The sequence below is a fragment of the Macrobrachium rosenbergii genome, chromosome 11 (assembly GCF_040412425.1).
Source record: "Macrobrachium rosenbergii isolate ZJJX-2024 chromosome 11, ASM4041242v1, whole genome shotgun sequence".
Taxonomy (NCBI): domain Eukaryota; kingdom Metazoa; phylum Arthropoda; class Malacostraca; order Decapoda; family Palaemonidae; genus Macrobrachium; species Macrobrachium rosenbergii.
Genome location: NC_089751.1, coordinates 5148549 through 5172208, shown reverse-complemented (window position 1 = coordinate 5172208; position 23660 = coordinate 5148549). Strand labels below are relative to the sequence as shown.

At 38.2% G+C, this 23660-nt stretch overlaps 1 protein-coding gene across 2 annotated transcripts; it reads right to left on the bottom strand.

Moving 5' to 3' along the window:
• Positions 1–207: 207 nt before the first annotated feature.
• On the bottom strand, positions 208–22846 carry LOC136843099 (U3 small nucleolar RNA-associated protein 25 homolog). Of its 2 annotated transcripts, XR_010854447.1 has the most exons (10): positions 22602–22846; positions 19754–20164; positions 16328–17016; positions 12837–13041; positions 12507–12641; positions 8855–9085; positions 8249–8509; positions 5128–5307; positions 1345–3182; positions 208–1300 (listed from the first exon to the last, which is right to left on the bottom strand). XR_010854447.1 is itself a non-coding variant. In XM_067111099.1 (9 exons), the coding sequence occupies exons 1-9, from the start codon at positions 22734–22736 to the stop codon at positions 3012–3014; spliced, it is 2418 nt and encodes an 805-aa protein (XP_066967200.1). In that variant the 5' UTR covers positions 22737–22846; the 3' UTR covers positions 208–3011. The 2 variants fall into 2 exon arrangements, 1 of the variants encoding a protein (XP_066967200.1); XM_067111099.1 differs by having other exon boundaries at positions 208–3182.
• Between the last annotated feature and the right edge of the window lie 814 nt (positions 22847–23660).

The following is a 23660-nucleotide window of genomic DNA, read 5'->3' as shown; positions in this document are numbered from 1 at the left end:
GTTTACCCAAGACTACCATAGTTTTATCACCATTAATGTACTTTCTTATCAGTTGTTACCCTATTCTATTACCATACACAAGATACAAAATGCATGCGTGTACTACTGACCTATGCTAGGTGTTACACTTGCAGTATCCGTTTACTAAGTCAAATAAGATAAGGCTGTTACAGATGTATCTTAAAGGTAATGGTAATGAAACTGATATTTTACTTTCTGAATCCATTTATATTGTACTATTATCATGTTATATCACCATCATAATATGTATAAAAAACCAACCAGTCGCCATTTGCAATGACTAATGTTTATGTTCTCAGAATCAGCTGATTGAGCCTACTAGCAAAAGAATTAGGGGAATCATTTTTTAATTGCTAAAAGAATCAAATTTATTATTGCAATTATTTCTATTTTTGTGCATAAATAGGTGCATGAATGTAAAAGGGTAAACAAAGGAAAATTAACATACTTTTAGGTTCAAGTAAAATCCCTCAAAATTGCAAAACAGCTGTCTTCTGATTAATTTGTTTATGTCATACTCAATGTTGTTTACGTCAGTTCTTTGGTAAAAGGTTGCTAATTATAAGAGATGGTTATGAATTGTTACAAAAACCATATACAGTATTTGGTAATCTTGTCTGAAAGCCTAGCCTGGTGCAATCTACTGAAAATGAAATTTGTTTGGTTTCATTTTAAGAACATTACTAAAAAGTAGTTGATCATTTTATGTGGTTACATCTATCTACATATGGCATTTCATCAGTGTGAGTTAGCATCTCTACATAGTGTGTGTGTTCGTGTTTGTGTTTTTGTTTTTAGCGCAGTGTCACATGTTTGCCATTTTTCTTTTTTGTTTTGCTTGATTTACTGTAGAGCATTTCATAACAAGTTTATTCAACTAAGTATGGTTATCACACGTACAACAGCACACAAGAGAACATAAAGTATCACTCGTACCCTACAAACACAACTGTGTTTATCTTTTGAGTTGTCAAAATAAAAAATGAGAAAATATAGTAAAAATATAAATCAGAACAGTGTAAATTATAAATAAAAACCATAAGCGTAATAACACGAAATAAGCTCTAACAAGTCTCTACATAGTGTCTGCATTTGTTTCTTTTTCTTAGTGCAGTATCATGTTTGCCATTTTTCTTTTTTCCTTTGCTTGAGTTACTGTACACTATTTCATTACAAGTTTAGTTAACTAGGTATGATTATCACACATATCATAACAGTGCACAAGAGAATATTTTATCACTGTTCATCTCTCTCTCTCTCTCTCTCTCTCTCTCTCTCTCTCTCTCTCTCTCTCTCTCTCTCTCTCTCTCTCTCTCTCTAAACCCTAAACATACTGTGTTTATCTTTTTGGGTTGTAAAAATATGTGAAAATACAGTAAAAATATAGTTAGTTAGTTAGTTAAGTTATAAATGATTTGTAAAAATATAAATGAGAATAGCAAAAAATATAAATGAAAAAGTCATAAGCATAACAAAATGAAACAAAACAAGCTGCGACAAAGTCAGACATCTACCCAGCAACTTCATCCATCCAGCAATCCATCCCCAGCCCCTCCCCACTGGAAAACTGCTACCCAGCTCCATCCACCTTCCAAAACAACCCCTTCTCTACACAGCCTTACTGCCCCTTCTCCCCCACGGTACCCAGCCATCCAACCCCCCAAAACCCTTTCTCAGTCTGTCTGAGTGTAAGCAGTGTTACCAATATTTTCCTGAGGCAGTGCTGCATTGCCAACCACTGGAAAGCAGTTTCATATTTTTTAAAATTTATATACCATATACGTCTGCATACTGTATAAGGCGACCTTTTAAACTTAAAAAAATCTCCCCCAAAATGGTGGTTCATCTTATATACCGAGTATAAAAGCAAACTTTAAATCCTGCCAAGATTTTTAATGATAGGCTAACCCCCAAAGTGTCGATAGTTGTGTCAATAGTTAACTACTGTCACAACTATCGACACTGTAAACAAAACAACTGTAATACGGTAAAAATCGTTAAGTAGTTCAAGGAATCACTAGCGAAACAACTATCGATACTTTAAATAAAACAACTGTAATTACAGTAATTACCATAGGTAGTTACCATATTTAGACATTAGGATGAACGAGCTCTCACTCTGTTACTAGCTTTATCCAGAGTACTATTATTATAATGAAGTAATATTAGACAATTTTGTTACTGATACTTATTATACAATGCCCTTTTAACATGACAGATAATTTGAACAGATAATCTGAATTTACCAAAAGAGTAAATCAGGGTAGTCACACATCTTCAGGCCTTAGTCCCTAGTCTGGGCATGTCTGATAATGTCGCGTTCCAGATAATGGCGATCCAGATTATTGAATGATGTACTTGCATAGGAAACATTTTTCCTTTCCTCTGTAATGTCATTACTTACCTTGCTCATTTCTGTACATTTGTCAGACTACCCATATGGCACTGGAAAATGACAGGTAAGATCCAAACCTGCAATCATTCTTCATGTTTGTGTGCACTTAAAATGTATGTACTGTATACATACAATAAGCATATTGATGCACATGAATTACAATATTTTCTACATTTATGATAAAAAATGAATACACACTGTACAAACTTTAGTTTGTATATGAACAAATTATACATGTATGGAAATTTTCATCTGCATCATATGTTATAACCCATCAAGATGTAAAATGACATATGAAAATAACAGGGAAAAATTACATACTGAAAAAATAATACAGTAATCTTCAAAGATACAAAAATCTGGGAACCTCCTGAATCTGTTAGCTAGCTAGCATACAGGCACAGTCGTTTAGTTAACTACAGTAGTGAGGAACAAAAGGATTCCCTACATATCCACCAACCCACCTGAGTTATCTGATCTTTTTCCAGCTAAAGTGAAATGAGTCTGGAGATTTATGCTCCAGGTACAAATAGTTTATGTTATGTAATGAGTTTATGGTAAAACAAGTGGAACTTATTGCCTATCATATAAAATCTCAACTTCCAATTACACAAATGTGAAGGGATTTCTGGGCCTTGATAATTTCTCCCGCTCTCTGTGAACCCAAAACTCCAACAACTTTGGTGATGTCAGATTGTTGGTACAGTACAGAAACTGTGTTATTTCCCACATGCTTCTTTTGAGTACGACGATTTTGGTTGCCATCCTGTGAACAAAAAATTTAATGAGATTATTGGCTACTCATTATTCTCCATGATAATTATAGTGAAAAATGGTGATCCTTAAATACTCAGTGCCAAATTAATGACACCAAGAAATACAGATTACAAAACAGTATATCAGTACATAATATTACCAAACACACTCAAAGCACGTGTAATGAAATCCTACCAACAAAAATGCTTACATTTCAAACACTCGCTTACAAACAAACCCCTGTCTAATATGCACTGTAGGACAGACAATACTATAGTTAACAATAAGATGACATTAAAGAACTGCAATTTCAAACTGACCAGCTAGAAGTATATAACTACCCATAGGTAGACTGCTATGACCACATACTGTAGATAACTCATATTTTGTTTTTTAAGCTTCACTGTGCTGCATTGCTAAGATTTTAAATAATCAAAAACACATTGTAGAAGGGCATTGCTGCCTTATGATGCCAAATGACCGATATGAATCTGAGGCAGTTCATATTTACTGGACTATACAAATCTTACCTGAAGCAATAGTTTCTATATATATTAACAAAAGTTTGGTCTACAGTAAACCGGTATAAGTACGTATTACGAAAATGTGAAATAAACATCAGAAGCATACAGACCCCACTTCAATAGGATGTATATGAGAAATAATAACATACAAAGGAACCTATAAGATTCTGTACTTCTTTGTTAAGTGTGCAATACCTACTCATCATACACGCTGATACTCCAACAACTTTGGTTATGCCAATATTTACTACTGTTAAATATCTTGTGCATCCATTATCATCATAATCTGAATATTAATTATGTTACCTGAATATCTTAATTTATTTAAAACTGAGGTTTTAAACTATTAACTAATTTCTTTTACAAAACCATCAATCATTTTCTGCTCACATTTTCAGTCTTGAATGTCTTTACAAATGCCCTGCGGAGCCATCAGTATGTACAAACCGTCCTCCTAATAAATCACATACACTGGATGTGAAACAGCAAAAAAACAAATGAGGGGCTGGAAGGTGAGTACTCTGCAGATTGAAGGGTTTGTATGAAAAAATAAGTTTAGTGTTTTAAAAACTTCATGTGCTTCATCATAACCCACATCCCCAACCCTCCACAATCATACTATCCCATATCACATCCAAGGAGGAAGATTCAGAAGCTGAGATTCACAATTTAACTGAAAGTTTCCAAAATGGAGCCAGGACGGCACCAAAGGTTATGTGAGAAACTGAGTTACATTACATAGTAAAAGCCACTAGGCAAACAAAATTTGCCCACAAGAAAAGAGTGATTGAAAAACCTAGGAGCAATGGCCAACTGACTACAGTACAGTTAAAAGGTTTTATAATAAATTTGAAAACATCCTGCCTCATGCCCAGCAGACACTTTCAGTGGCTGGGATTGTGTTGAGATACTCTTCACGGCCTGTTGTCTCTCCCCATCATACTCAAAACAGAATAGGGCAAGTCCTCAAAAGGTTCATATACTGGTGTTAAAATGTGTATTTCTTAAGTTTATTTTCACCATTACTCTTTATTCCTCTTTTTCTTTAAGTCCAAATATGTGTTGCATTACACCTTCTCACAGTCCTATATATGGTATATCAAAGCCTATATTAATAATTACTTTGATGTGTGAATCATAGCCTAATTTTTTTATGAATAATGTAACTCAGCCTTTTGCACATACACACACACAGATTTCCACACAGGATGCACTTCCTTTATTCACTGGAGCCCTACCTGGGGTTAAAAAAGTGTAAATTACATATAAATTCATGGAAAACATATCTAGTGCAACCAAAACTGTGTGGTGGCCTGATAAATCTGAAATTAGTACTGAATTAGTGAAGTTTCACCTGCATTAAAAATTAATCAAGCAACAAATGTGCTGAAGTATCAGATTACAAAATAAGCAAAAAGTTCAGGTACTTACCACCATTAGATTACAGACTTCAGAAAAAAAGTGTGGATAAGTTGGCAAATCATAAAATATCACATGCCTTACACCTTTTATGCGATAACGTCTATAAAAGTGTAATCTTTCAGTATACAAAAGAAATTGTCGTTTTCCATCAAAGAACAGGCTGCGTGCCTTGGCAAGTTTGTGCATTTCCTGAAATTAAAAGAAATTTAATTTGTATTATATAAGAGAATAAGTTTTTATGAATCTAGTAAATCTATAGATCAAAAAGTAATCTACTTTCATAAAAACAAAAACAACAAATATTGGCCTTACATATTGGTGGCAAAGTTACTCTGTAACTTCTAACCAATGGCTCTGCTTCTGGATAGCAATTGGGGTTGCCAAACTGTCCTTCAATATTTTTAATTCAATACTGTAAAATACAATGATTCAATGACTTGACATAACCATCTCAGTTCTACTACAGAGCCTTAGTCATGTCCGTGTACTGCAAACATCTGAGACTGCACTAACCTCCTCCTCTTAATGGTTGAGACCCACATTGTCATTTGTCTCAGGAATAATAAAATGTTTGTCATATGTGGAAAAGTAACACTGACTGAATCAACATTCCTTTCACTGCACCAACCACAGAAAGAGTTCCATTTTGTGTGATAAAGACTGAGACCTGCAAACAGTCCTAACTGCTTCTGTCATAAAGCCTCTCCTGGATAGGCCCCCAATCTCCTAAGTTCTTGCAACTGCCAAATCATTGAAATTCATGACTTGTCTAGGATCATTCTAATTATGGTACATAGCTGACTGCCAAGACATTGGAATTTTGAACTTTTCTATAATTCTAATTGTACCAAACAGCAGAAAGAAATAGGCTACCAGATCACTCCAACAAACAAAGGGTTTCAAGTTTCCAGTCATGTCTGGTCGCAAATCAGTCTACCGAGAGGCTGCCTCAGCCTCACAGTTGTAACAACACTTTGCATATGTAGGGGTAAACAGACTGTCACTGCAAACTGACAGATTCACTTCATGCCCAACTGGTACCTGAGATCAGCTACGATAGCTAGGTTGCTGGTCATGACAGACTGCCTTGCCTCTTACCTACTGGATAAAGGCTTTTATTTCAGAAGGTCTGGCCACCACAGACCTCTTCATACCTCATGCATTAAGGTGACTGGCTGACTAGTTGGGATAACTGATTGTTCAACTATAGTTGAGGAGAACGGATTCTGAACAGACTGCAAGGGACCAACTTTACTAGAGAATATATGGCCTAACAAGGTTTGAAACATTCTGGCAGAATAAGGAAATCTATAAGTTAAGGACATAATCTTTGAATCCTGTGTTCTGTTGGCTGAAAAATGGCATTGAACATGTCCACATATGTTTCTAAGTAAATTACCCTTGGTAAATTAATAAGCCTGATTTTCTCTAGATGACCTAGAGGTCCATGTCCTGGCATCACTGCAAAAGCTGGTGAATATGCAAGTGAAGTTATGTCACTAACAAAAAAACTCAACAACTTCCTAAATAAATAAGAAAGGCCTGAGTAAAGCTACCCTAATCGTTCAGAATATGAATGTCCCTGCTGTAACAAGGTGCAAAAGCACTCCGCACAATTTGTACAGCGAAAGGCCAATACTGAGTTACATCTCCAAGGGGCTGCATTGACAAAACTCTCAGAGTTTTTTTTGGCATTGGTAGATCTGGGTTTTCTGTGTGTAAGGTCCCTAGTCCTTTGCACATGTAGAGACATAAAGAGGATCCTTCCTTATCTGGCACCAAGAAGGGCAGACTAGGATGTCATAAGAACAAGGAAGAGCCGAAGAGCCCAAGACTCAGCTATTCTTTGCCCTAGAGAGGAGGGAAAAAATATCTTAGGAAGTAAAACCCACACTGCAGGAAAAGCCTTGGAGTTCACAGATTCTTTTTGCTGAGGTCAAGGCCAGTATAAAGTCTTAATCATAAAATCTTTTAGGGAGGCTGAGTTTAAGGGTTCACATGGAGGCATACTCGAATACTTCAGCACTACATCTAAGTTCCATCACAGAAGTTTAATAGGAGATTTAGGAATCTTGATTTGAAAGGAACAGATGGCTACCTTAATGTTAAAGTTAAGAGATAAAATGAAACACCTACCCTTTAATTGTAGGAATAGACACCTACCCTTTAATTGTGGGTATAGACAAAATGTTTATTGTAGCATAACCAAATAAAGAACTTAATTAGGTTATTTACAGAAGTACAAGTGCAGGACCTCCTCCTGGAATAGCACCAGCTCTAAAGATTGACCATTGTCTCTGGTATAGTTCATCTGCCAATTGCCTTATGGAATTAATCATGGATCTCCTCTGCACTCCTTAGGAAACCTCTTGCTTTTAGATACCATTCCAAAAGTTGAAGCATAGATCAAGGGTGGTCAAGAGCAAGGAGGAATGGCAGTGCATTGCTCTCAGAAGGCACCTTCAGAGCATTCCTCTGCCTCAACCCGTATTTCCTCCATTGGGTAGGCGGCCATGAGAGACACTCAATGCACATCAGACAGCATGCACTCCTCACTTCTTTAGAAAGAACAGTAAGAATGAGTTTCAAAACTACATAGGACACAAACCCTCCAAACAAGCATTCACACCCTGGGCATTTACAATGATGATTCTTAAGAACAGAGGAATTATTACACATCACCATACTTATAACAGTCATAACTGTGATCAACAAGCAAGCTGAAGTCATCCTCCACTAAACCAGGAAATACTTTGACAGACTTCAACAACAGCCATGGTGAAGAGGAGAGCGTGAAAACTGTGGTGTACAACAACCAAAGAAAAAGCGACATTGCTAGCTGAGTGAGTGAGTGCTGCCTCATCTCACATTTACTATACTCTAGTTTAATACCTTGTTACCGAACTTCAATGGCTGGACCAGTTTTTGTCAAAGGTACTCCACATACATAACCATAGTTTGTATTCTCATAGGAATTACTATAAAGCCATATATGAATAGTGCTGTCAAACTGTAGAAGAAAACATTGTCAATTATGATGTGCCTTAAAATATTATTTTACTACTGTACAATGTTGATGGTATTTAACTGAAATGTTATTTTCCCCTAAAAATCTGAAAAATTAACTTACCCCTGTCATATATTCATTTATGCTTGAAAAACTAACACCGCCATCCTCTTTCAAATACTTTACAAGTCGCACATAATCACAATAATCAGGAATATAAACTAATATTCCTATACGACGATTTGCCTGATACTGTGGTAATACTTCCTTCACAAAATAATCGAATCGACTATCTGGATCTCTCATTCCTGCAACTCGAATCATCACCAGTTCTGCTGGAACAACAACTTCTTGGACAGAACCATCTTGTACAAGATTTAGGACCTATGAGGAAAAATAAAGAGGAAACCTTTAGAGAGCAAACATGCACCAGAATTCACACTATGTAAAACAGAGAAAGTGCCTTCCCTAAACATTTAAAATCATCATAAAGAAAGAGCTACTATATCACTGTTCCACAAAATATTTTACTTTAAATGACTTATCTATCATTTACATAATGGTAAAACTACATAATTCTGAAAATAAATAGGAAAAGTATATAAACTGAATAAATTTCTTGAGGAGAACATAATGAAAGTAAAAATTTTTCCTTGAATTTTAGTAAAGACAGATTTATAATATATATATATTTCAGCAAGTGAATAATAAAAATACAACTTGACATACCTGCACTCTTCCAGTAAAGTTTTTACACTTGTTAATTAATGCTCTACCATGGTCAATGTTTGTTGCAGAAAAGAGCATTGTCTGTCTATATAAAGAAGAATGACCATCAAGTGTCCACATTCGAATTCTTGTGAGGTCTGTGTTGAGTTTATGTATATCATGAGGAGGTTTGTTTAAAACTTCCATTAACACTAACAAGTGCTCCCAGTTTTGCATCATCAACACATCTGCCTGAAAAAGTAATAAACCTGTGATTATCAATTAAAATCTTATTCACCCTGTCTAACTTTCACTTTTTCCATCATTTGGGAATAAGTGTTAAACATACACGACAACACTTTCCTTTATCCATAAAAACTGTTGCTAATGAAGTTTCATCTCAACAAAATGAATCATGCCTATGTCTTACGCCCCACAAATGCGACTGAAAGATGCTTACCAGTTGCCAGGGCTGTCTCCTGACCTGGCAATTTCATAACGTGTGGCTATTATTAAGCACTGTAGCTGGCATGTTATCACCCTGACAATCCAGCCTCTTTGCAATGTTGCTTCCCTTCAGTCAGTGATTACTGTGTTTTGCTGACATTAATTTCATCATCTGTTTTGGTTATGGTGAAAGTTTAATGGCTAAGTTTTCCCTCTTAACTTTCTAAAAAGTTTTCCCAAATAATGGTCGAAAGTGGGTTCTCGCTTGTGCGAACTGCTTTTCCTAACCCTTATCTTATACTGTAGCTAAGCGTCAAAGAGCCAATGTTTTCATTCTCCACTTTGCAATTTTCATGGCATTTTCATATTATTTTTGGTATTAGGCTTTATACCTACCTTATTTAGCCAATTCATTGTGTGTTTTCTCAGCTTTCCCTCTCCACATTAACAATATCCATCAATATGTCTGAGTAGAATAATTTGTAATTTTGTTTGTATACTCAAGGTATCAAATACACCTCATGCTACCCACAATTATATCTAATTCTTCATTTATTAAGAGTATTATTGCACAGATTCAATTACATACTAATCCCTTTTCCAGCATAGTGATTGGTTACAATAAATTTGAATGTTTTTGTGTACCAGTGGCCTTTCCACACCTTAATAGCTGTGCTTGGCTACCATTGTAGTATTGTATGCTTAACTGGTGTCTTTACCCAACTCTTAAGTATTAAGAGTATTAAGGCAGAGAGATTCACTTATGTAACAATTCCTTTTCTAGCATAGTGATTTTTTACAATAAATTTTAACAGTTTCGTGTACTAGTGGCTTTTCCATATCCTAATGGCTGTGTTTTGCTACTGTTGTAATATTGCATGGCTAATTGGTGACCTTTTCATCTGGAGCAAATCCCGCCATATTATAAGTCTCCCTTTGACAGTCACCTCACAGCTCCTCTGTCACAGCTGTGGTGGCCAGGTATGTTTGCCACTCCTCACCTGTGAAGCTGCCAGACAGTTTTATTATAGTCAAAGGAGGATGTACTGTGCGTGAGATAACCAAGAAGCACCCCTGCTGATGTGTCTTTAGTCTCCAGATGGCTAGAAAGTCTTCCTTGTTGTTGGTGGTGGTTTAGGAGCAGCAGTCATTGGATGATATTTCAGATCACTCTTCACACTTTCTATGCTTTTCAAGGTATCGGCGCATAACTCCCCAATGTCCACTGCTTGGCACATAACCGATGATAGCCCAGCAGGCTTTCAAGTCAGCTATTCCTCTAGCTCATATACCACAGCTGCTGTGACAACAGGTCAGCCAGCCTGATCGTCACTCCCAGCTTCTCTACCAATCTGGCACTCGCCTGCTTGGTGGAAGAATTATTGGAAAAATGTCATGACAATGCCACCATCATAGCCTAACTGAAGATTCAAGACAAACATGCTCACAGAAGCTAGGCATCTAGCTATGACACTATATGTTTGGACAGAATACCAGTGCACTTTAGTTCCCAGGTTCATGTCAAGAAGACATAACATCACTACAGACTGACTCAGCAGAAAGGAACTGCCATCAGACTGGTTAATGCATGCAGTGATATGCAAGTTCTATGGTATCTGTAGGGCATGCTATACGTACATCTACTTTACTTGCAAAGTACCTAAATAAAAAGCTATCAGTTTACTGCCCAACCCAAATAACCCATGAAAAATGAGAAGCAGATGATATGTATTTGTAGGACAGCTTAGAAACCTACATCCCTCAATTCAGCCTTTTAAGACAAGTTCTGGTCAAGATTCATTTTCCAACAGCTGTCCCTTCTAATACACAGGATGAGACCTATTCCATCGACAGCTACCCCTTCTCATAAAAATCCTGTGCCTACAACACCTCCAGATATTTCACAATGCTCCCCTATGAGGGAATCTCCCAACCTTCTCCATCTTCCACCACTCATCTCTTAAGCAGCAAAGCATAGCCAATTTGGTGTCAAGAAAGGAATACTAATCTAGTTGAGCCCTTAATCCTTCATTTAAAGGACTTCTTTACCTATATCATAAGCTGTTGGTGGTTTTGGTCTTTTCACAAGCATCTGAATCCTACATATTAGATGTAAGATGTTCAGCTGACCTTAAGAGGTTGATGCAACGCTTCCTGAAAGAGATTCCTCATACGACCGTAAAACCACCAAGTTAAATGTGTCAGTGGCTTAAAAAGCCTAAACAAGGCTCCTTACAAGTACTTGCCAGATACTCATTGAGGAATCTCACCTTCAAGACTGATTTCCCCCTGGTGTTCACAACTTCAAGAATACTGTAGTTCATACCACAAATGAAGGGTCACTCATGGAAGGACCTTCATGCTTTGGACTTCACTACAATGACTGTCTTCTAGTACCCAAGATGTAACACTTCCATATACCACTCTTTCTTTGTTTCTTAGAGCCATCCATGACCTTAGGTTTGGCTGCCTCCTCTGGGCTCTTTTCATCTCCCTGCTTTTCCTTCTGGTGACTCAAAAAGAAAGAGCAGATGAGGACGGCTACGCAACAGTCTGATTGGCACAGATGCTATAGCTTACTTACCTGTCTTTCAGACAAAAGATTACAGTTTGCAGATTCGTGGGACCCATCGTGGGGCCATATATAAATGATGGGTTTGTAGAGAAAAAATCTATTTTGTTTATTATAACATATGATGCTTCTCAATATCTCTTGTAAAACCTTAAAAATGTATTTATTGCATAACTATGCCACATAGTTTTTAGAAAGTCTATTAAGAAACACTACTGCAGTTCAAAAACATACAGTATGAAGTATGTGTCTTTTCATAATATATTGACAATTACACCTCACTTATTACTAATGAGGATAATCATGAGCCAGGCATTGTTTCATTCACAACAGACTTTTTTATGTCAATACTGTAAAGGGCAATCTTAAGTTTTGTATTAGTGAAAATTCATCATACTAGCAAATAAAAAAATGAACAAAATAAGTGAATCTGATAACACTGCAAAAGAAGTCATGCAAAAAATAACTACTGTACCCTACAAAATGCACAACTGCACAATACATGGTGTGTTCTTTTTTCCAAACCACTCAGACATATATATTGGTTGAGAGCTATAATCTTCAGTACGAAAGATGACTCAGTTTGTGCACATGTAAATTCTTCCCTTTACAAATAATCATTAAGGATCACAGATAGTTATCTACAGTATTTACCTGATCTATTATCAACACCTCAATAGAGGTTAGAAAATCTGTTTCTGCAGAACTAAGCTGGAAGTTCCCCATCAAACATCGCAAGCCAAGTGGAGATGAAATAATGATGTCAGACTGATAGAAATCTGAGTACAACTGAAAATACAGGGTGAATAAAAATATTATAAAACCCCTCACTGAAATTTGGCTTTTTAATTGCCAAGTACTTTCTTGTTACATGTAAAAAATTTTAGTATTTATGCATCACTAGTAAAATATGAGAAAACTTATCATCCTTTTTAAATATTCACTCAATGTAAAATCTCAAAAGTAAATAACAAGTGCACTTACCTTTAGCGTTTGTTTAGTAAGCTTTAATCCAATTTTAAAATCTTCTTTGGTATTTCCTTTGAAAACCTCATGGAAGTCTTCTGCTCTATCAAGATTCTTTGGATGGTCCCGATTTTGTCCTGGGCCAAAATCTTCCCGAAACCGACTTTGCTTAAGAATTTCAAAGTTTTTATCTTGCAGTAACAAACTCATTATCTCAACTAATCTGCAACATATTGATGAAAAGGTTTAATTTTACAATCTTTAAATATTTTAAATATTGGAGAAGCAATGATACAGATGTGGTAAACTTCAATAATACATGTTGTGTTTAAAATCATTTTCCTGTTCAATAAAGGTAAACCCCTTGTTTTAATTTTGGTGGTACAGCTCATTCCATTCCTTTGACACAAAATCTTTACTCATTCTCTACAATTAGTATTCAGCTACAAGAGTGAATTCTTACGTACTAAATCACACAGTATTGGCTGCCTTCTAATAAAATAAAAATCAAGTTTTTATATCATTCTAAATATTTTCCATACAAAACCACCAATCGTGTTCAGCCCAACATTGTGGTCACAACATTCCAAGACATGACAATTTGGAAGTCTTGAAGATTAATGAATCAGAAGAGCTAAGTTACTATATGCACATTTATATCTGTGGACCATTGGTTGGAAGTACCAAGTTTATTTTATTATAAAGATCAGATAAATGATTTATCACAAAAACTTACTTTGCTCACAGAAAACACATCAAATATATGGAGCCAGAACAACAATTTAGATAAGAAGCCAACTAGCAGTAGCAGCCAGATTGGCAAAAAACCAATGAATAAGGTGGATTACCTGAGTTCTGGACAGGTCAGTAACCAAGTTTATACTGTAATAGATTCAGATAGGGTTGCTATTTTAAAAAGTCTGTTGCCCATGCTAGAGGGTCTAGAGCCTGAGAACAAAAGAGGAAGGCGATGGTTCCTTGAGGTGGCAAACAGGTCCAATATTGGCCTGCACCATAGTATCACAGATTCAATACACCAGTGGATCCAAGGTCCACTCACTTGAAAGGGCCTACTTTTCGATGGCTCAGTTCGTCTGCCAGAATATTTAGTTTGCCCTGAATAAATTGATCTGTCCACAGTAGGTCTCTGGCTGTCTGGCAGAGAGAAAATGAGTGAGTGCCGTCTTGCTTTCGTATGTACGTTAGGGCTGTGGTATTGTTTGAATGGACTACCACAGTCTTGTTGTGAACTCGGGTCGAGAAGAACTGAACCCCTAAGTGAATTGCTTTCAGCTCTCTGATGTTGATGTGAGGTTTCTTTCGGCTCTCTGATGTTGATGTGAAGTTTCTGTTCTTCCGGCAATCACGTCCCGGAAACTTCCCGGTTCCCCAAGAGAACTCCCCAGCCTAGAACCAAAAAGTCTGATAGAAGTCTAGGTCTGGGCTCAGAAGATGGATGAAGGGCTTTCCTTCCGAAAGTCTACGTTCAGACCGCCACCACGCCGGTCCGACTTGATCTCTGGGTTTATGGGAAACGCATAGGTATCCAGCTGTGTTTCCCTCTCCCAGTTGGCCTTGAGGAAGAATAGCAAAACTCTCATGAGAAGTTTGCCTAACTTGACATATCTTGGTGGACAACAGTCCCCTGTAGGCTCATCCACTGATGGGCCCAGAAAGACAAAGGGGCTAGAAACTTGTGGACCGTACGAAGGCAGCTGGCAATTCTCTTGGCAGAAGGAAAGGCCCAAAAAGTCCGAGAGTTGAGACTTATCCCCACATAGAGGAATTCTTGTGACAGGGCCAACTGTGATTTCTGAAGGTAGATGATAATTTCCAGTTCCTGAGACAGAGATGTTCAAGTCCTTCATGCACTTTTCCCTTGAAGGGGATCAAAGAGGCAAGTTGTCCAGATATAGACTGACGTTTGTGCCTATTAAATGGAGTCATTTGCTAGAGGAGCGAGGACTCAAGTGAACACTAAAAGGAAGCCTTACCTTGCTCCCTCTCAGCAGAAAACCAAACTTCAATCTCGAGTGCCTTCCCAGAAGACGAGGAAATCACCATTAAGGGGAGCCTAGGTTTGTCACCTGGATGGCTCCTCATCAGGAAGGTCAAGGTAGGCAAGACCAGGGCTAGCTGGAGCCAAAAAAAGGTAAGACAGCTCGCCTGTAAATATTAAAGGAGAGCTGCATAGGCTAAGAGACCCACAGTCAGAAATGGGTGCTTGGCGCTCCGAATGAGGTTTTCTGCTGAGCCATTTCCAGTACTTCCGTTAGTGGGCGGGGCTTGCCACCTACACTAAACTATCGAAGTGCTACCACAGTTTTTTAAATACAGGTGTCTGTGCAAGTTAGAAATTATAGCTATGTAACTACTTGGCAAGTTACTTATATGAAATTTTCTGTCTACTGAGATATCCAGAATCCACCCCAGTTACAACTACTTAAATCATGATCATAATAAACACAATCCTCAAAAAAGCCAGTTACCAACCACACAAACATGGAAATAATCAAGTAAGAATTTCCAGCAACAGCCATGATACGATGACAGAGATATTCCAGTACCTCTAACAAAAAGGTGGTGGAAGAAAAAGTGACACTGCTCCCTGAATGAGTGGATAGCTTCCCAACACCACACTCATCTGATGCTGGTGAAGTGGGTAGGTTTCCCAACCACTCACTCATCTGCCAATGATTAACTACCTTGTTACCATGCTTTAATGACCATATCAGCTTTTGCCAAAGCTATCCATATAAAATGTACAAGTAGGAACAAAGCTGAATTAAGCTAACAAAGAATGAAGGCAGAATTCCAAAAGGGACATTTATTGAGAAAAAATGGATCAAATTACAGATAGGTTACCAAAAACACTCACTGAGTGTAATCAGCAATAATTTTCTCAGATAAAAACAGGCTAAATAGAACTGCAAAAAAAAATTTTAAAATAAAAGATGTGAAAATAGGAAAAAAATTAACCACATCTAATTTATTTTCCAACTCTGAATAAGTTGGGATGCATTTTTCCTACTGAGGGGCCAAGTGTGTGTTTGCATGCTCACTCAAGGCTGCTTTTCAGCTTTTGTAACTGGGGAAATCTGGTACAGTGCGTCACCGACTTACAGCTAAACCGACTTACAACGGATTTGATCTTGTGGCTCTTTTTCAGCACTCTTAATGCTGTTTTACAGCACCTTAACTTGATATTGCATCAATTTACCACGCCATAAGTACCGTTGACGGTGCTAACAGTTAATGGCATCGAGTTGATGGCGCTAACGGCACTGTAACTTGATGCAAATCAAGTTATGGCGCCGATAACGGCAAAACGCTGACTTACGGTGGAAATCAACTTACAGCATGGCGCTGGAACAGGTCCCCCGCCTTCAGTTGAGGACCTACTACCATGAACAAATGCTAACTATGATTAAGGGAATTTGTCACAAAGTAATAGGAGGTTTGCTTATTGGAACAACTCAACACAGTTAAAGAAAGGAACTAAAACCCACCTGTATGCAGAATGCTTGAAAGGAAGAATAATCAGCACCTTTGGTCTTGTATACCCTTGGTCACGAAAGCAGTGATCAGGCTCCTTTTTCCTCTTTTTAGTTAAACTTTTCTTTAACTTAGAATTGTGCCTCAACACTCTTTTCCTAGTCTTTAGGACATGATTCAAGGCATGCATAGCATATACAGCCTTAATTTCTTCAAATTTCTCATAACTGGCTTGTGGGAAATAAAGGTCTGAGTAATTGGACATAATTGTAAATAATTCTTTCTGAAAGTTAGTGAGACCAGAAGAACAGCTGGCTGATGTATCACCAACTAGAAGAAAATTATCTTTCATAGGTTTTAATACATGATAATCATCAAGGCTATAATTCTTTTTGCGAGGAGGTTTGGGTACAGCAGCAATATTTGGTAACTCAGTCTCAGATTCCTCATTAGCAAGTAACAGTAGCTTTGGCTGGTTTATTTCAACTTTGGGAATATCTATTTTTACTCTTTTCACTGTAGGCCATTCTTCAAAACTGTGAATCCAATTGTCTGACTTCTGAACTTCTTCAGCAGTTTCACTGGAAATATTCAACTCAAAATGCTTCTTAAATGGATCATTCCTATCCTTTGAAGTATCTTCTTCATCATCATCATCAAACTCTTCCTTTTCTGATTTGTTCTCAAACCTTTTAGACAATTCCTGAAAAGTAACAAATATGAATATTGAAGAGTGACAAAACAGTTAATTCATGTACCATAACAGCAGTAATTATAACTTATAAAAATCATAGTAATTCCTCCATCATCTGGATTAACAGAGCAAAGGCCCTGTCATATACTGTAATGGTAAAATCTGCATAAGAGAGAGTAAAATAAAATCTAAGGGTGTCCATACCCTTCCTCACCTAACCTCATCAATACCACATAACTGTAAACACTCAACATGCTTATAAATAATAACCATCACACTTTAAACTTAAAACTTTATGCAAGAGGCAATTACCTCCCGTTTTCCACCATATTTGTAACAAAACATACTGCATAAATACACTTTAAAAAAATGCAACCCTTTTTTTTCTTTCTCTCATACTGTAAATGACAAAATTTGGTAGGTAGGCACCCCACCTATGTTGACCCACAGCCTACCATGGTTTTATCACCATTAATGTATTTTTATACAGCAGCTTTCTTATCAGCTGTTATCATATCGTACTGTATTAACATACTGTATGACCCAAGCTAGGTGTTACACTCACAGTATCCATTTGCATAAGTTAAATAGGCTATCACAGCTGTATTTAAGATGTAATGGTAATGAAACTAATATTTTAATTACTTACTCCATTTATACTGTATTATTATCATGTTATATCATCATCGTAACATGTATAAAAAAATTATCTACCATAGGCTAATGTTTATGTTCTCAGAATCAGCTGATTCATCACTACTACTACTAAAGGAATTACGAGAATAATTTTTTAGTTGCTAAAAGAAACAAATTACAGGCAGTTGCTGGGTTAGGGCTGGGGTTCCATTCCAGCAGCATGCCATAAGTCAGGGCAGTCTCCAGTTATCGGCAGCCTTGGTTATCAGTGATCCGATTTTACGGTGCTTGTCTAACGACGACGATAACTGGATTTTCAGCGCCAATATGCACTGATCTCTGGTTATCAGTGGCGATCCCCAGTTATCAGCACTACTATCGTCACGCCATCGGGAATGGAACCCCCGCCTATAACTGGGAACTGCCTGTACAGCCTGTACAGGCAGTCCCGGTTATCGGCGGGGGTTCCGTTCTGACAGCACGACAATAACCGAAATTTGCCGATGACTGAAAATCGGCAATTCTCAGTTATCAGCACATCTGTTAAGTACGTATCGGCGCCAATACCCAATTATCGGCCCCGATAAGCAGAAATTAGTGATTTTCGGGGCAGAGAATTGCCGATTTTTGTCGCTATACAAGCGCCCTAAAACCGGATCACCGATAACCGGGGACTGCCTGTATTTATAAAAATGAGGGAGAGAGACTTGTGAAAGCCTAGGGAAAGAAAAAGGTTTTTAAGCTTTGCCCTGGTAATAAATCAGTTTTCTCACCTCGTTATAGCGCCTACAGCTACGCCACTCAGAATCCTAGTAACAGGCTTATGGTGCCGTAATCCAGAACATCAGCCATAACCCAGAACTGATTTTTGTATAAATACAGTGAAACCTCGCTTTAAAGGACTAATAGGGGAGGGAAGGTCGTCTGTTGAAGTGAAGCATTGTTTTTTGTGTCTTAAGTGATGTTTATCAGTAGGCCAGCCTCTGTCTAGGTGTGATAACCACCCACATACATGAAAGATTCGCATTATGAAATAAACTAATACTAAAGGTAATAAAACCATTTTTACCTTATATATTATTGATATATAGCCGCATGCTAGGACTGAGAGTATTACAAGAATACAATCATCCCCACCCTAATCAGGTTATGGGCAAACCAGACAGAATGCCAAGAGTCCCATCCCTAGAACCAGACGCTCTTGGAATCCGTGGTCTAGCCCTAAAGAATAGTTCCGCCTTTGAGCTATCGATCTGATAACTCTCAGGTCCGAACATTGTCGGGCAGCTGATGGTCCTACCACAGTTCCCACTGTTTAGCTTCGGATATAAACCCAATCTCACTTATGATATCTTTTCCTATTTATCACGTCCAATAAATTTTAGTACAAGCGGAAAATTCTGCAAAAATTAATTCAAAGAAATATAGACTGGTATATGGAACTCTTGGACTGAAACCCGGGAACAGATTCCTGGGGTTCAAGAGCCCCCTCACCATGTCAAGGTGGTCCCAAATTGAGGGGGGAGTGTAAGCAGTGTTACCAACATTTTCCTGAGGCTGCAATGCCATCTGAGAGTGGCTTTTCAATTTATTAAAAATTTATATATATTATATATCTTTGGGACATGGTCCCTACTCCAGCTGTGTTGGATAATGATGAGTTCTGGATAATGAAGATCTGAATAATTACTAATATGGTGAAAGGAACCCAAAACATACACAATGAGAGCTTTCAAGAACCTACTTGAAGATAAACCAGCCAACCTCCTTTAGCGTCTAAGTAGTTGTTCATCCATTAGGTCTCACTGATAACTATCAAAATCTGCTTGGATGCCTGTAATTTGGGTTGCTGAAAGCAACCGTTCCATCTGAGCCAAACAAAAATTGAAAGGATGACACATGAGCAAGGTAAAACTGAGGACAGGGTGGACTCAAACTTTTCTTTAACAAAAATGTAGCAGCTAGCCAATTCTGTTTTTTTTTTTTTCAAGCATTACACACAAGTAAAATAGGAGGCTTGTCTCTTCCATGGACATAGAATTGTACAACTCATATAATACAGTACAGTACTGCTATTTCTCACTAAAATAAGTGACATAAAATGACTTACCAAAGGCCCTCCATGACCTTTATCAATCCTCTGAAGTGATTTGGAAATTCCCTCTTGAATCCCATTTTTTTCTAGTTCAGAATGACCTTCAGTAGAGCCACCAGCCACCTCATTCTCTCTATCTGAAGTTGTTTCACTCAAGTCGCTGTCAATTCCATCTTCAGCAACATCTGAATTGCCATCATTGTTTATTTCATGCTCCTCTGTATCGTCATCATCTTCAACATCATCTCCTTCGACATCATCTTCCTCTTCCTCATCATCACCACTGTCAATGGCTGAACTTGCATTTGCATTAAAAGTCGCTAAAAGTTTTGATACAGCATCTGTGTCATCCTGCTCCTCTTCACTTGAATCCTCATCACCATGAAATACTTCGTCCACTACTTCATTTTCCTCAGTGTCCTCAACCTTAAGCAAAAAAAATGGAATAAATATTTATTACTTACAACCAATGCCTTTAAACTCAATTTCAATACATATACAAATTTCGATACATATACAAACAGTTATTTTGATCTAAAATAAACAATTATATAAAACTGTAAGATAACAGTTAGTCAATAAACACAACTTTGAACCTTCCCAGTCATGGGGAAAAATTCACGACAACGGCCGTGTCCAGCTTTGCCGTAAGTAATTCCTAATGTAAAGGACCAATGGTTTGCATATCGTGTCAGAACAAATCAATTTCCAAGATAATAACCTAGCCCGTGTGGAGCTCTTACTTAGAAATACCTTAAGGGAGCCTGTGAATGACTGCAGGAACCCCCTTTTGGCACCAAAAATTAGCTATAGAAAACGCAATGAAAAAATTGCTCCCTCTGTGCTTCATAATGGTAATGAAAACTGTGCTTTTGTCAGTGTTGCCAAAAGAAAAAGCAACTGGAAAACTACTAAACGGTAAGGGGGACCCTGTTGGGAACCGGGGTTTTTGGGTGGGGGAAAGCGAGTCGGGTTCCCTGCCACCCGTAATGTATAAAATTTGCTAGTTTCTGACCCACTAGTCTGCATACAAAAAGTTGTCCCGCTAGGCTACATACTTAAGGCTGACCCACTTAACTACATACGTGATGCTGACCCGCTAAACTACATACATGAGGCTGACCCGCTACACTACATACGTGAGGCTGACCCCGTAATCTGCACACAAAATGTTGTCCCGCCACTCTCCTTACAGTAGGCCCTGATGCACCTACGGAAACCACTAGCCTAAGGTACTTGTAGCCTACAAGAACCATGGTTAGGCTATTCCCTAACTACATTAGAGCGGACGGAAACCGCTACCCTAGGCTACTTGTAGCCTACATAAGAAACATCGGTTAGGCTATTCCCTACCTACATTAGAAAGGGCGTTAATTTTGTAACGTTGATTTTTTTAACATATCTGCATTTAGTTTGGAGTAGCTGAACAGCGCTTCGCGCCTTATCCAAATTTTGAAAGATTCTTGGCAAGCTCGTATGTTCTGGCAAGAGGTAATATCTGTATTCAGTGTAGCCGCAGGGGTTACAAAAAACCAAAAACTGCATACTAGGGTCCGTTCCAAAACATAACCTAACCTAGCAACAAAATATTGTACATGTAAAAAGGGAGGTAAATGCTCTGCTTACCTTATTCAAAGTCGCTGCTGTCTGACTATGCAGGTAAAAGTTAAAGTATACCTTAGTTTAACCAGACCACTGAGCTGGTCAACAGCTCTCCTAGAGAGGGCTGGCCCAAAGGATTAGACTTATTTTAAGTGGCTAAGAACCAGCTGGTTACCTAGCAACGGGGCCTACAGCTTATCGTGGAATCCGAACCACATTATGTCCAGAAATGAATTTCTATCACTAGAAATAAATTCCTCTAATTCTTCATTGGCCGGTCGGAGAGTCAAATGCTGGGCCAACAGCGTGCTAGCCAAGAGCTCTACCCACCACTCCAATGAAGAACTGTTGGCTGCCGAACAGGTGAGTGGGAATTACTCAGTCCAGGTCTTATTGTAGATGGTCGGGAAAGTAAATCACAGATGGGGGATGTCGGGCAGCTCTTGAGCAGATAGACGTACTTCACTAAATCCAGAAATGCCCAAAATGGACACGAAACACCTGGATATCGCTTCTGGATCCAGTACATAGAAAAGTAGCTTTGGTAAAGTGGTTTCTCTGTACCATGTCTCGGTAGCGCTCCATTTAACGAAACGGCGGTTTCCAGCTTTGCATTCACTACACAACCCGGAAAAGTTGCCTAGCAGTCCTTGCTGGTACAACCACTTAGTGAACTCCCCGGTGTTCTGTAGGAACTCGAGGACCGTGGGAATGTACAAGTCCGAGTACGAATTGAAATCTTCCACGGTGTTGACTTTCGGGAACAAAATCAAGTCGTGACTTTCCATCGCACCGGTTTGAGAAAGAAAGAACGCGTGATTCTGGTGTTGGCCTGGGCCTATGAATCATATCGATAAAACACATTGTGACTGGTTCGGAGTAATTAACCCGTAAGCCCAAGGGAATGACCTGGGTCAGCCTCAGATAAGATTGGGCAGAATTAAATTTCCGTCAGGTCGGGGCGACGTACTGCCGCAGCCTTAGGAACTACGAGGTGAGAGGAGCGCTGCACTTCTGCCACCTTAAGAACTACGGGAGTGCGGCGGCAGAAAAAGTTACGCTTCAATGAAAAAGTTGTCGTTCGGGAAAATCAAGCAAATTGGTCTCAAGTTACTTTCTGGGTAGAATCGGGCACGTTGAGCCCCCCTCGGTCGTCCACACTACCCACTTTAAGAATTAAGAGTAAGTCTCTCCCTTTCATTCTCCCACTTGAATCAATACGTAAATACGTACCCTGGGCCCAGGGATTAAGCCAACCTACCTTCAATCTTTTCCCAAACGTTCTATCACCTAGAGGGTGAGCTTCGCCGAATTCTTCATAATGACTTTTTTCTGGACAGTTTTGCAGCTTATTCTTTCTTTTCTTTCCTTTTCCCTGCAATCCTTTGCGGCCCATGACAATTCACAGTTGCAAATACGTCTCGGGAAACAATTTCTATGTTTGAGCAATAGCACTCGCTATGTCGCTGCAGCATGCACAAGACAAGAAATGGTAGTAGTAGTAGTAGTAGTTATTGCATAGATTTCGATTTGAAACGGCTCCCTTGCTCGTTCAATTCTCCCTTTGTGGGTTATCTCTATTTTTGACAAATGATTTCCTGCTCTCAGTTTACTCTCTGATTCCTCTTTATAGCTTTGATGTGACTGCTGTGCGATTTTAAATCTGTTCCTGATATTGCTGTATGCTGGGCAATAAAGTACTAAATGCTTGAGTTTTTCCATTACTCCACCATAATTTAAACTTTTTGTTTCTTCCCCTTCAATCTTTTCATGTTATTTAGCTATAGCGTATTCATACTATCTTTGCTATATTTTTCCAGTGTTTAATTTTCTTTTATTCTTCTTTTCCGTGCCCTTTTGTCCTAATTCTTTATGATTTCTATTATTTGATTTTCTGTGATCGATTCGGCTTTGCTTGAATTTAAGTTTAACTCCTTCATATATATATTCTTTAATTGCTAAATCCAAGGTCTAAGGCTATCTCATTGAGAAGCCTAGCTGTTACTGTTGAGAGTAGGCTACGCCTCAGATAGAGCACCTTGTTCTTCATATCTTTGAGTGGCTGGATGAAGCTCATGTTTCAGATTATTATACACACCTTCAGTACGTTGGCGCTTTCATTATTGTCCTACGAAGTCGGTTATCTAATTTCTTGCAATTTATTTATTTTTGCCGAGCTTCGTTATTCCCATGACATGCTTGTACGCTGGCATTGCTAGTCCCTATCTATACAGGTTCCCCTATCATTACCCTGCCGCAACTTTTGCTTAGGACTAAGTTAGTCATGTTTGCCATTTGTTTCTTTGAAGCAATGTTTTCA